The sequence below is a fragment of the Arvicola amphibius genome, chromosome 2, assembly GCF_903992535.2.
Source record: "Arvicola amphibius chromosome 2, mArvAmp1.2, whole genome shotgun sequence".
NCBI classification, from domain to species: domain Eukaryota; kingdom Metazoa; phylum Chordata; class Mammalia; order Rodentia; family Cricetidae; genus Arvicola; species Arvicola amphibius.
In genome coordinates this window covers 123,311,793-123,324,114 of record NC_052048.2, presented here as the reverse complement: position 1 = coordinate 123,324,114, position 12,322 = coordinate 123,311,793, and the positions used below count along the sequence as shown (strand labels likewise).

General features: G+C 37.2%; 1 protein-coding gene across 2 annotated transcripts in view; it reads right to left on the bottom strand.

Moving 5' to 3' along the window:
* Positions 1 to 12,322, bottom strand: part of Strn (striatin) — a 95,546-nt gene that overhangs the window by 7,510 nt on the left and 75,714 nt on the right. Inside the window, exons 9-16 of one of the 2 annotated variants that reach the window (XM_038319654.1) lie at positions 11,103 to 11,189; positions 10,493 to 10,636; positions 7,697 to 7,833; positions 6,765 to 6,940; positions 4,820 to 4,867; positions 3,486 to 3,607; positions 2,223 to 2,390; positions 291 to 431 (exon numbers count right to left, since the gene is read on the bottom strand). In XM_038319654.1, coding sequence (XP_038175582.1) covers positions 291 to 431; positions 2,223 to 2,390; positions 3,486 to 3,607; positions 4,820 to 4,867; positions 6,765 to 6,940; positions 7,697 to 7,833; positions 10,493 to 10,636; positions 11,103 to 11,189 — 1,023 coding nt within the window. The remainder of the gene's footprint in view (positions 1 to 290; positions 432 to 2,222; positions 2,391 to 3,485; positions 3,608 to 4,819; positions 4,868 to 6,764; positions 6,941 to 7,696; positions 7,834 to 10,492; positions 10,637 to 11,102; positions 11,190 to 12,322) is intronic. The other variant, XM_038319655.2, reaches the window with a different exon arrangement.

The following is a 12,322-nucleotide window of genomic DNA, read 5'->3' as shown; positions in this document are numbered from 1 at the left end:
AGGGATTAATTACTATATTCAGCTTGTTATTTTGATATACAACAGAAAAATGTCATGTCCTACATGGATTAAGTTCTTAGGGTGCAGTTTTTCTGTTGTTTGTTTTGTTTCAATGGCTTATATTGATGAAGTTTAAAACAAAGTAACTTTTTTTTTTAAGTAAAAGTGTTCTAAGGTTTGGGCAATAGAACACTTTATAATTCAAGCATTCTTCATAGTGACTTGGACAGTTATGCTTCTGATTAAGTTTAAAAATGAACAGAGAGACTTTTAAAAGTTCATATACGTACTTGACTCTATATTGGATTCTAAAGTGAGAATTCGCTGCTGTGTTTCCATGTTAAAGATGCTTGTATATCCTTTGCTGAATGATGCTACCATATGGCTCGGGTCACTGCTCACTAGATCCACAGAAGCAGGGATTCCCAGTTCTAAGTCAGAGATATTCAAAGAGAATGACAATTAAGTTTTACTTGGGAAAGTACTCAAAATGCAGCAAAACAAAACAAAGTATGATTTACTTAAGTAAATCAGATTAAACATTAGATTAAGTTATTTTACAACCATTCAGTAAAGAGCATTTCTTTTGTAACATTTAGCCTTAGTCTATTATCCTTACCTGTGAAATGTTTTCTACCCATTATCCTGCTAATCCATTCATAGAATGCAAACTTATTTAGAAAGAAAATGAAACATATGGACCATAAGTGTTAGAGCTTCCACTTCCATTTCAGGCATAGAATAACACAGTGGGAACTCCGTATTTTAAAAACTCATCTTGAAGAAAAGAAAACAACAATAACAAACCCATCTCAGGCTGGAGTACAGGTCAGAAATACCACGCTTGCCAAGCATGGAGTTAAGCCTTCAAAGTCTAAGTGCACATTATGACTTTGCTGAAGAATAAAGGTGTCCTGTGGCCTGGAGCGCAACTCAAAGGTGGAATATTTCTCCACCACATAGATACAAAACGGTCTTATCAGGGGACTAAACCTGGAACTCACTTACACCAAAACCAGAACAATAAAGCCACTCTGACAGCATATTCCTTATACCCAAGCACTTTGAAGTAGAGGCCTTTGAGGTCGGCCTGGACAGCAGATTCAAGGTGAATCTGGGTTATATAGCCAGGACTGCCACAAGAAAACAAACAAATAGAATGGTAAATATAAAGTAATCTGTTTCAACACCTAACTAAAGCAAGGTAGTAATTCAAAACTGTCTAACAGAAGATGTAGGGATAGTCAAAAAGCGAAACACAAGAAAACAATACACAACCGAATGAGCTATACAGGAACTCGACACTGAAACAGAAGGGACCCACTTCCACTCGCCCACAGGAGGCTGCAACGACGCAGAAAGACACCGTCAGGAGCGAGTGAGGACGGAGCGCACACGGACCTCGCTGCAGCCCAGGCTATAAAGTGCCAGGAGCACTCTGGGAGCAACGTTGCTTATTTCACATAAGTTACCAACAAAACACCCATCCAAAAACACAGCAATCCTACCGAAAGGTCTCTACTTCCCATGATGAAAATTTATGAATGTTTATAATAAATTATTCTGAATAGCCACACACTGGAACAACCTAAGTAAATACCAAGAGATAAATAAATAAATATGAAAACTATAAATTTGTACAGCAACTTTGCTCATAACAGCCTCAGTGTCTGTCAGGAGATAGATGAGTAGACCAACTGTAGCTTAGTTAATACTCTCCCATAGTACGGGAGATAAACGGACACTGAATCGCACAAACATTACACTGATGAAAAGCCAGACTGCTATTGTATTGCAGTTCAGAACAGACAAAACTAATCTATAATGAAAGGAATCTTGACAAGAGGAACCACCGGCTGGGAATCTGTACCAGGGACTGACCAAGGACACAGAACAGCTGAAAGAAAGGGTCCAGATCCAGACCTCTACCAGCTCCAGGACTGCACTAGCGCCCCAGCTGCACGAGAACACATCCTTAACATCTGTAATCATCACTGAAAATAAGTTATGTCTCAATTTTTAAAATCTAAACCCCATTTTCTCATCAAATATTGTTTTTAAGAATTATACGTGCATTGAAATGTCAAACAATAATGTTGCTACATTAAAAAAAAACCTTAGAAATTTGTAAAGTCAAGTTTATAGAGTCATTTGCTTGTTTGCTTTGTCAGAGTAGGCTATTTTACAAAAGATCTGGAAATGCTCAATTTGAAGGACTGTACCTCGGTTATCATTAAACACACTCAGTGCTGGAGCAGCCCCAGTTGTGCTCCATAAACGAAGAGTGCCGTCTGCTGAACAGGACAGCAGGCGCTGGTGGGCCGCACTGTAGGCCAGCCCCCACACGGCATCCGTGTGGCCCAGCAGAGGGCCTCTCAGAACAGAAGGATCTGTGTAAAACAAGAAAGTGCAAAAGCATTTAGGTCCCACTGTAAACATTAAATAGAGCACCCAAAAACAGTATAGTACAATCTTCCTAGTTTCATTATTCTTCTGAGATACTGTCGGAATTACAAGTAGTTTTCGAAATATATAAATAAGGTTTGGAAAACTAAATTAGGAAAACTAAATTAGAATGAAGAAGCCAAGTATGCTTTCTTAAGAAAGCTCTATTTTAATGCTTATTAAATAAAATAAGAAGAGATTTCTGTTTACTTTAGTTTGGTAGTGAAATTAAAATATTTTTAATGGCAAACATGACATGTTAAATCATTCTGCATTAACTCAAAACTTAAAGCAGCCAATTTCTAAAGAGTTTTACAAGAGAATTTACGGTAACATCTAGAAACACAGTATAGTATGAATTCATGGCAAAAAAACCTGCTCTTAAAATCAAAGGGCCTGTGTGCATGCGTGCATGTCTACATGTGTGTGTGTTGAGGGTGGAGAGAGGACAGATAGACAGCTTGGGTTTATTCTGGAACTCAGACTGACCTGGACTCATTAAATAGACCACACGGGTTTAAATTCACAGCAATTCTCCTACTTCTCCCCGCCAAGTTCAGGGATTACAGACCTACACCACTAAGCCTAGCCGAAAGGCCATTCCATTCCTTAACCTTTGAGGCCCTTTATAAAAAATATTTTGGAGGCTTGGACTTTAAAACTAATTAGCTTCTTCTATTTTCCTCTAATAACTGAGCAAGGGAATAATGCTAGCATTCATTTACCTTTAAAGTTGTTTGCCAAAAACAGTAATGAAATATGACTACAGATGAGTTGTAATGTTTCAAGTAAGAGGCAGATGTCTAACATCAACCAAACCACTGTTTCTGTCAATAAGACTGCATAGATGAACTCTTTTCTCAAGAACAGCATGTTTTTCCTTTAGCATTAGGATCTGTTTCCTGTATTTACATAAGTCCTTCTGAATGAGATAAAGACATGCTTCTCTTTATTAGTTTTTTAAATACATAATTTTACCCTTACTATATACTATGAAAAAAAAAGACAACATTGTTTCAGAGCTTTGGTGAAGCACCTACCATAAGAGTCATAGGGATCTATGTTGGGGTTGGTGGTGTTCCAGCCCTGAATCAGTCCGTCCATACCCCCACTGTAACACTGCTCACCATTGCTACTCATCACCACACACAGCACCGGACCTCTGGACACCAAAGGAATCAACAGGCAGTTAACTGCTATTCTCACACATGAACTCTACAATGTAACTTGTTAAAATTTACAATGTTTAATTACTCCAATGCTTTTCTACTTTCCAGCTTTTAACAATGATTTAAAAACACTACTGAAGTACTATTCACTTTTCTTTTTTTGCCAGACCAAAGGTTAGTAAATTCATCTAGTAGTCCTAGTATAGTCCTCAAGCTATGAATGCTTTTTACATTTTTAAAAATTAAAATAGCAGCACACACAGCAAAAACAAAACCAAGTATATTACATGAATTAAGACCCTTAGTTCAATCCCCAACAAAAACAAAACCAAAAGCCAAAAGAGGACAAAAAATGAAAAAGCTCAACAGAGTATGGTCTGCTAAACCTGAAAAAATATTTACTTTTTCATCCTTTACATTTTGTCAATTTCTGTGGCAAATGAAGTGAAGACATGCCTCTCACATGTAAGTGAAAATGAAGAAAATACATAACTACAAGTGCCAAACCAGGCGGTGGTGGCACATACTTTTAATCCTAGCACTCAGGAGGCAGAGGCAGGCGGATCTCTGAGTTCAAGGCAGCCTGGTCTGCAGAGTGAGTTCCAGGACAGCCAGGGCTACACAGAGACCCTGTCTCGAAAAACAGAACGAAACAAAACTACAAGAGGCATGTGTGTGAGCGTGCGTTACTCAGGAGGAAATCCAGGACCTTATGCAGAATGGGCAGGCCTTCTATCTTTAAGCTGTGCCTCCCGACTTTGAATATTTTTATGTAGACTATGTTTAATAAAGAAACTATGCTAAGATTTCTTTTTAAAATGATTTTTACTTTTTATTTGTATGTGCGGCTGTATGTCACTTTTGTGCAGGTGCCCACAGAGGCCACAAGCGTGGTGTCGGATCACAGGAGCTGGGGTTACAAGCTGCTGTGAACCAGGAGGAGCAGCAGGTGCCCAGTGCTACCTTTTCTAATACTTAAACCAAAACACCTTGGGTTCAGTTTATAATGCACATGCATACCAGGATCCCTACTTGGTATTTACATTATCTGCCAGGTTCTTTCACATTTATAAAAAAATAAAATAAAAGGGCCCCAGTACTAAATAGAAAAATTATATTAAAACATTTAACTGAAAGAATGTATAATATTCCAATCAAACTGTGTTATAAAGATGGTGACTTAAAATAAGAAATCACAAACTTACTTGTGAGCCCTGAACGTATAGATAGGCTCCACATCGAGAGAAGTACTCCTAAAACAGAGAGAGAATATGACTTTAGGCGTCACACATTTCAGCAATGAGCAGCATGACTAAGTCACAGTACAGTGGTCAGAAACAGACCCCATGACAGTAACATCCTCAGCCTCAGGACAGAGGCTCATCTGATCCCAATTATACCTTTACGTAGACAAACTCCCACCTCAGCAGTGGCACTTTGTTAAACAGCCTCCTCACACTGTTACAACTCCTGCACTAGTGTTACACGGCCTCCTCACACTGTTACAACTCGTGCACTAGTGTTACACGGTCTCATCACATTGTTACAACTCGTCCACCAGTGTTACACAGTCTCCGCACATTGTTACAACTTGTCTACTAGTGTTACACGATCTCCTCACACTGTTACAACTTGTGTAGTGTTACACGGTCTCCTCACACTGTTACAACTCGTCCTAGTGTTACACGGTCTCCTCACACTGTTAAAATCACCCATGCCCCCATCCAGCTTCCATCAGCAAGGACCCTTTCACTGTATGACACACGAGAGTACTACTAAGTCAACAGATGTAACACAGGCAGCACAGAAGCTGTACTGCCTCTAGAAGAAACTGCTGCCCGGTTTCAAAGGCACCAGTAGGTAGCATCAGTGCTGAGACTCACACAGGACAGGCAGAATGCCGGATGCAGTCTGAGCATGGGAATGGGAATGGGAATGAAGTCAGCAGAGGGGCTATTTACTCCTTTGATGTGCTCTATCTTTGCCTTTCTGATTCTCAGGTCACAATATGCTAGTTATGCTAGCTCTGGTTGCAGCTTAGTCACATGGAGTAAATGTAAATGTCTGATTTAGCAAAGTAGCAAAAACAAATTAGTAAAATATCTACACAAGCAAATAATAACCTAGTTACCTTTGAGCTGAATGACTTGAAAAAGATAATGTATACCTAAAATTCCTGCAACATAATGTAGAAAATGCTTTTAACCAATGTCTATGATGAATCTCGCCTATTAGGTAATGCAGTGCACTCAGAGTCTGGTTCTTAGCAATGAACTGATGACTTGGGCAGTTTCCACAGAATCAAGGATAGACATATTAACCGTCATGAAAACACAGGGAAGTTAAAGTACTATTTGCTGAAATCCTGCCATGTGTATAGTTCTGGCCTTGACTTTTTTTTTTAATATTTAGATTCTCAACTTATGTTGAATATTTGATACTATCTAGACTCTTCTGTTTTATTTTAAATAAGGAATAATTTGAAGTTCTGAAATGATAAAAAAAATTCCCTGCATTATATAACTGGAAACTTTCACATTCTGAAAATTACCCTTTACAGCCCATGTTTTCTCTCCGATTAGAGGAGGAATTACAACAGTGTGAGTAGGCCTCATCAAGTAGACCTGGTCTAGCTTGGGGGCTAAGGAAACAGTTTATAGGACAGTGTGCCTATTGACATTCATACACCAAGACAAGAATAAATGGCTAAGCAAAGACAACAGTAGCCCTTAGTTCACACAAACCCCTTAGAATAGAAAACTTGTTGTCAGAAAAAAAAAACTAAGGTCATAGAAAAATCCCTAACCACATCTTCACTTTGTAAATCCAAACTCTGTAAATAATGGACCAGAGTAAAGTCAAAGTTTTCATAATACTGCTGTTCCTACTTATATCTCTTTACATTGACAGGAATCTTCATTACAGGCAAGAGGCCACACTTATAAATAAAAGCCACTTAAAACACTTATGCATAAGGCCTGTAATCAGCAGTCACAAACCCTTGGGGACCACCAGAGATTTACCTGGTAAAAAATAAAGAACCTGAAGAGAGACATAGAAAATATAACAGAAAATTATTTTAAAATATTATGTCTTTTCCTATTGATAATTTAACTTAACCTTAAAATAAGTAAATCAGAATATTCTCACTTTTTGGCTGGGGCTGTTTTCTGCAGATTCCACATTTTCAGTGTATGGTCTTCTGACGCTGTTATTAAAACAGGCTCGATGGGGTGGAAAGCAAGGGCTCGGATGCCATCAAAGTGACTTCTTAATGTAAACTTAGGGTTCCACGTTTTTCTCAAGGCATCTTTATTATTTGCTATCTAGTAAAGAAACAAAAAATCAGGTTGGGATAGCTGATTCTCAAAACAATATATCCTTTTTTATTAAAGACTTATTATGTATAGAGTGTTCTGCCTGCATGTATCCCTGCATGGTCAGAAGAGGGCACCAGATCTCACTACAGACAGATTGTAGCAAGCCACCATGTAGTTGTTGGGAACACATAACATTGATTTTTCTTGAGGGGAAAAAGTGAGTTTGCATTAGAAGGAAGTCAAAGTTCCATTAGCTACTGGGTAAAGTCTTCATGGTTTAGGCAGACAGGACAAAAATATGTAATGGGAACTTCCACTTCCAGTCATTATAGATTAGGTAATTTGGACAACCTCTGTTGGAAGGATAAATAGAAAAGAGGGAAACATATATATGTGAAGAAATTAGGGCTACCGTGCAGAGCCCACACTGCAGAATGAACTGGAGAGGCAGGACAAATGCTGTTGGTAAGACATAACTTATCACAGGTGCCTAAACAAAAACACAGCTCACACTTTGTAATGGGAAAGAGAATTCCAATGCAGATGCTATACTGACCCCCAGATCTAGGCAAAGCCTCTAACTTTAATCTCCAGGTTATTTAGAAAATGCCAGCTGATTTTTATATCTATCTTTGCAAAATCTGAAGTTAAAACTAAACCAAGATCCATACTTGTGAAAAAGTTTTTAACCTCTGACATCTTTTTCTATAAATTTAGCTATTAATTTTCGTTAACAGCATAAAGAAGAAAACTGCTACTTACATCATACGCTAGTGAGTCTGCTTCATTGGCCACTGTAAGGCCTGCCAATTCTCCAAGCCCCAGTTCACTTTCAAGGGCTTCATCTGCTCCCATGATAAACGACTTCCCAGAAGAAGGCGGAAATGTCAGTGCCTCCACTGAGGGAGACAAAGCCGTGTTACACATCTAAACACTTCACAGCTATTGCTTGTATTACCTTTCTGATAAGGGAACATGCACATCTTAGTCTGTTCTACTTTTGTTTTCGGAGCCTAGGCTGGCCCAGAACGAAGGCCTCTTAAGTGCTGGAATTACAGGCCTGAGGGCTATGTCCCTAACAGTAATCTTACATTACCGTTAGGCAATTCTCTAAAACAGTGAAATTACATGAGCAGAAAAATCTTAAAGGCTGCTTTTTCATATATTATCCTGTTAACAGCATCATCTAATTAGAAAAGTAAAACAGAAATAAATTTGATAATTTATTGTCCTTTCCTTGATTATTATATAGAAAATGGCATAACTATAGTAAATTTTCTATTTGATATTTCATGCTAATTACTCAAATAATGCCTATCAATGACAAAGTATATTAAGAAGTAGTACTTGCTATATGTTGAACACTATTGATCTCATTCAAAACAAAACTGTAATTCTGTAACCTCAAATACTGCAGACATTTCAAAATAAAAACTATACAATGTGCTTATCTGAGAAAAATTAACATACAATGTTAGACGTTGCGATTACCTCTGAGAGTGAGACAGGTGACCAGTGGTGAAAGAGGTCACACAGGATGCTGCACCTTGGTAATGCTCTCTCTCCTGATCTGGGGCTAACTCTGATGTGTGATGACTTCATGAGCTGCTCCCATTTGTACACATGCCTTCTATCATTTAAAGATGTTTTAAAGTCCATTTCAGAACTTTAATAGATGCCTACTGTGCTTTGAGACAGAGTTTTACTGTGTAACCAACTTGAACTTCTTACTTTGTAACTTTGAACACAACACTTCAATCTTTCCAACAAGTATCACTGAAGGGCCAGTAAAAAGCAAAATGCTAAATTAAGACTTTATGAAAGAAAACTATTCCAAAAAGGCTCCAGAGCTTGCCTTTCTTCATTGATGAGAAACATTTAAGATGACTTTAGCAAGTCAAAGGATTTGCTAAAGAGATGTTATTTTTTAACAAAGAAGCGAGTTAATTATATCAAGTACAGCAGACTTAAAAGTTGTTTTTCAGTGCTACAGTTAATCATGTTTATTAATAGGTACTTATTGAACATACTAAATCATTGTTATTTGCTCTTAAAAACAGAAGTGGTCTGGGTGTGGTGTGCACACCTTTAATCCCAGCACTCTGGAGGCAGAGGCAGGTGAACCTCAAGGCCAGCCTGGTCTACATAATGAGCTCAAATTAGACAGGGATAAACAGTGACAAAAACCTAGTAGCAGTAACAGAAACTCAAAGTTTTTGTCAGAAATAAAAGAAAATCACTGCCAGAATAAACAATACAAATTAAACCATTATCGAGCTACATATACACAGAAGTGGCATTAATAAAAATGGGCTTCAGCTGCATATTATCTATGTGTGTCTAGGTATTCAGCAGGTATCCTTTGTTATGTTTTTCATTTCTAACATTTTCATACAAATGACCTTGTCCCTGAAACAGAGGCTCCTGACACTAATCACAGCATGGGTTAGTGGTAACTAATATTCGAGAAAGTCTAGTCAGTGGTCAGAAGAGAAAGCAATGATCAATATATGATTTTATACTAACACAAGATAGAACTATTCTACACAGGCTGTAACTATCATTTTTTAAATCAATGACAAATTAATCATGCTGACTTTTTTCTCCACCTTCATTTCTGTTTATTCAGAATATCTAATACAATAGAGAAACTGTAATTTTGAAATTACATCATAATTTATCATAACATCAAGTTTATTATCTAAAAATGATAAGTAATATTATTGTAAGCTATTTTATTAAATTATAACTATAGGTTTTGACATGGATAGTCTCAGAAAATCTCATAAACTGTTGTCATCCTGAGACTCCTTCAACCATAGTAAACCAGATGACAATTTGCCCATCATGTCAAAAGATGTTTTTTATTTATTCACAGTTCGTGAGTTTAAGGAAAGAAGCATCAAATCAAAAAAAAAAAAAAAAGTAATGATTAAGTAATGAAGAAAATGGGAGCAGACATGTTTAAGGCTTTTAAACGTCAATGCAAGAACACACAATTTTTTAGCTGGTGTAAACTTTGTAACAAAAAATACAATTGAATTACTATTCTGTGTGGATTGCATTACAAAATATAATTACTTAACAAAATCTTGTACAACGGCCTTAAGTTTAAAATAAATGTATTGGTCATATATTAGGTACAAATTCGTGAAAATAACATGAACTTTGGTACCAGCTTTCAAACACAAAGGTAGTAATAACTATACACTTAAGCTTGGGCGAATTGCTGTTCAGGTAACTGGTCATCTCTTTAAGCTCTACCTTAAAACTGCATGCTGTCATCTGTGAGTGGACAGAAGTTCAGACTTGCAGCATTATGGTGCCTTTCAAAGTGAACATTTAGTACCAATTTTCAGATTCAATTTTCTCAGCCTTGGAACGGGGTAAGTCTGTTACCACTCTGTTGTCAATGGATATTCTAAACCAGAAACTAAGATGCCCCTTCCCCCAAATCACAGACGAAGCTAGAGTGAGCCCCACTGACTGCAGAAAGTGGCTGTGGGCAGATGGAGTAAACTCTAAAGTGCAGGTCCTGGCTATGGTCCAGGTGCTCACCTTCATCGGCCCTGCTGATTTCCTGCTCAGGAAGCCTGGAGCTGCTGGGTCTGGAAGGGGAGCCAACAGATGGCTGCAATGAGGGGAGTTCATCAACATCTCTCAAATTAGCAAGCATATCTTGTAGTTTTGACCTATTGGGCCCTAGCCAAACAAAGGGGGAGGGCAGAGGAGAAAAAAGAGAAAACAGAATCACTCATTTCATAAAAATTGTACAGTATGCTTTTTCACATCTGCCAACATTCACCTTTAAAATGTCCTACTAGATTGATCAATTAGGAGCAGTTATCTTCAAAATTTTCAAATTTTAAGAGTTTATTATTTCTGGAAAAGAGTTATACTTAACTATATATTTTTATAAATTAAGTTAATAGAATCACTACACGAAAAAGAATGTCATGCCCAGTATGTATCATTAAAAGTCATACTTATCTACAACAAAACCGGTGACTATTGGTCTAAATGAAGACAGACAAGCAGAGATCAGGAACCAAATGTGAGCTCAACTGAACAATAGCACTCCTGCTGTTTAAATTAAGTTACATTCATTGCCTTACATTCTGCAGCTATGGACCCCAAAGTGAAGTCTCATGCCCTGTTGGTCACTTACCTGGGCTTTGATTCTTCATTCTCCCACATCCCTGTTTTGACTGTTTTATATAGGATAGAGGCTGAAACAGATCTTCGGTAGTTTTTCCTGTTACAAGTTTAATTAAGAATGGGAAAATCTTACCCATAGTCCGTTATGGTATTTGCTATACCAGCAAAGAATACAACTATTTCTAAGCAATTCTAACGAATTCCTAGAAAGTTTAAGACAGTATGACTGGAGTACACCACTTGACTGGATATACTTATACTAGACCAATTTAAAAACAAGTTTACAGTGGGTAGCGCTCAATTAACAGATTCTGGTAGCTTATAAATCACTGCTCTGTGTAACACTCACAGCTTTACTTCACTCTTCTCATTATCACAGCTCTTCACCGTCCTCTTACTACTGCTTTAACAAAACAAGTGAGAAGGGCAAAACGGGGGCCCTAGTCTGCACGCCTTATCTTCATGGAAGACATTCCAATTTCTCCCCATAGAATTAACACTTCTTTACTTAAAAAGCCCATGTGTATATATTTAATATGCATCTCCATCCCTACGGTGTAGGGAATCCAACTGCTTCTGTTAAAAGGAAACTATTCCAGTCAAATGGTGCGGGTTTAGATCTGAAGGGCTAAAATCTAACCACAAGAAGAGTACATGAGTTGGGCAACCTTTCCAATTAAAAGATCTTTTTTATTGCAAGATACTCCATTTATAACATAATGTCCCAAAGAAATATACCAACACTGATTTAATCTGGAAACAATTCTCAATGTTATGGTATACAAATTTTCCTCAACATTTTAGTTTAAACTGGCTCGGAAATGGTTCTAAAAGTCATAACAATCCATGTAAATATATTTTTAAGTTTAAAGTTTTTAGAATGTTTGAAAAAAGGGATGAAGCGGTTTTTTTAATGTTAATCTTTCTTGTTCTGATTTTATCTAGTTTGAGGTAACACTAAGTGATCTCATCTTTCAGTAATTGTCAAAACTGTATTAACATCAGTAATGGACATAGACTTTTCATTGAATTAAGAATTTAAAAATTCTAATATTTTCAAGTAAGTATCTAACTGTTTTAATGATAATTACCAGATTGTAAAACAACCTCTGCCAGAAATGACTGGTATTGATATGTTTTGCCATAATTAAAAGTAACAAGGGAATACAGTATTTCCTTCCAGTCTTTTGCCAACTTATAAATCCATTTCTCACTAAATTTAGATTTTAT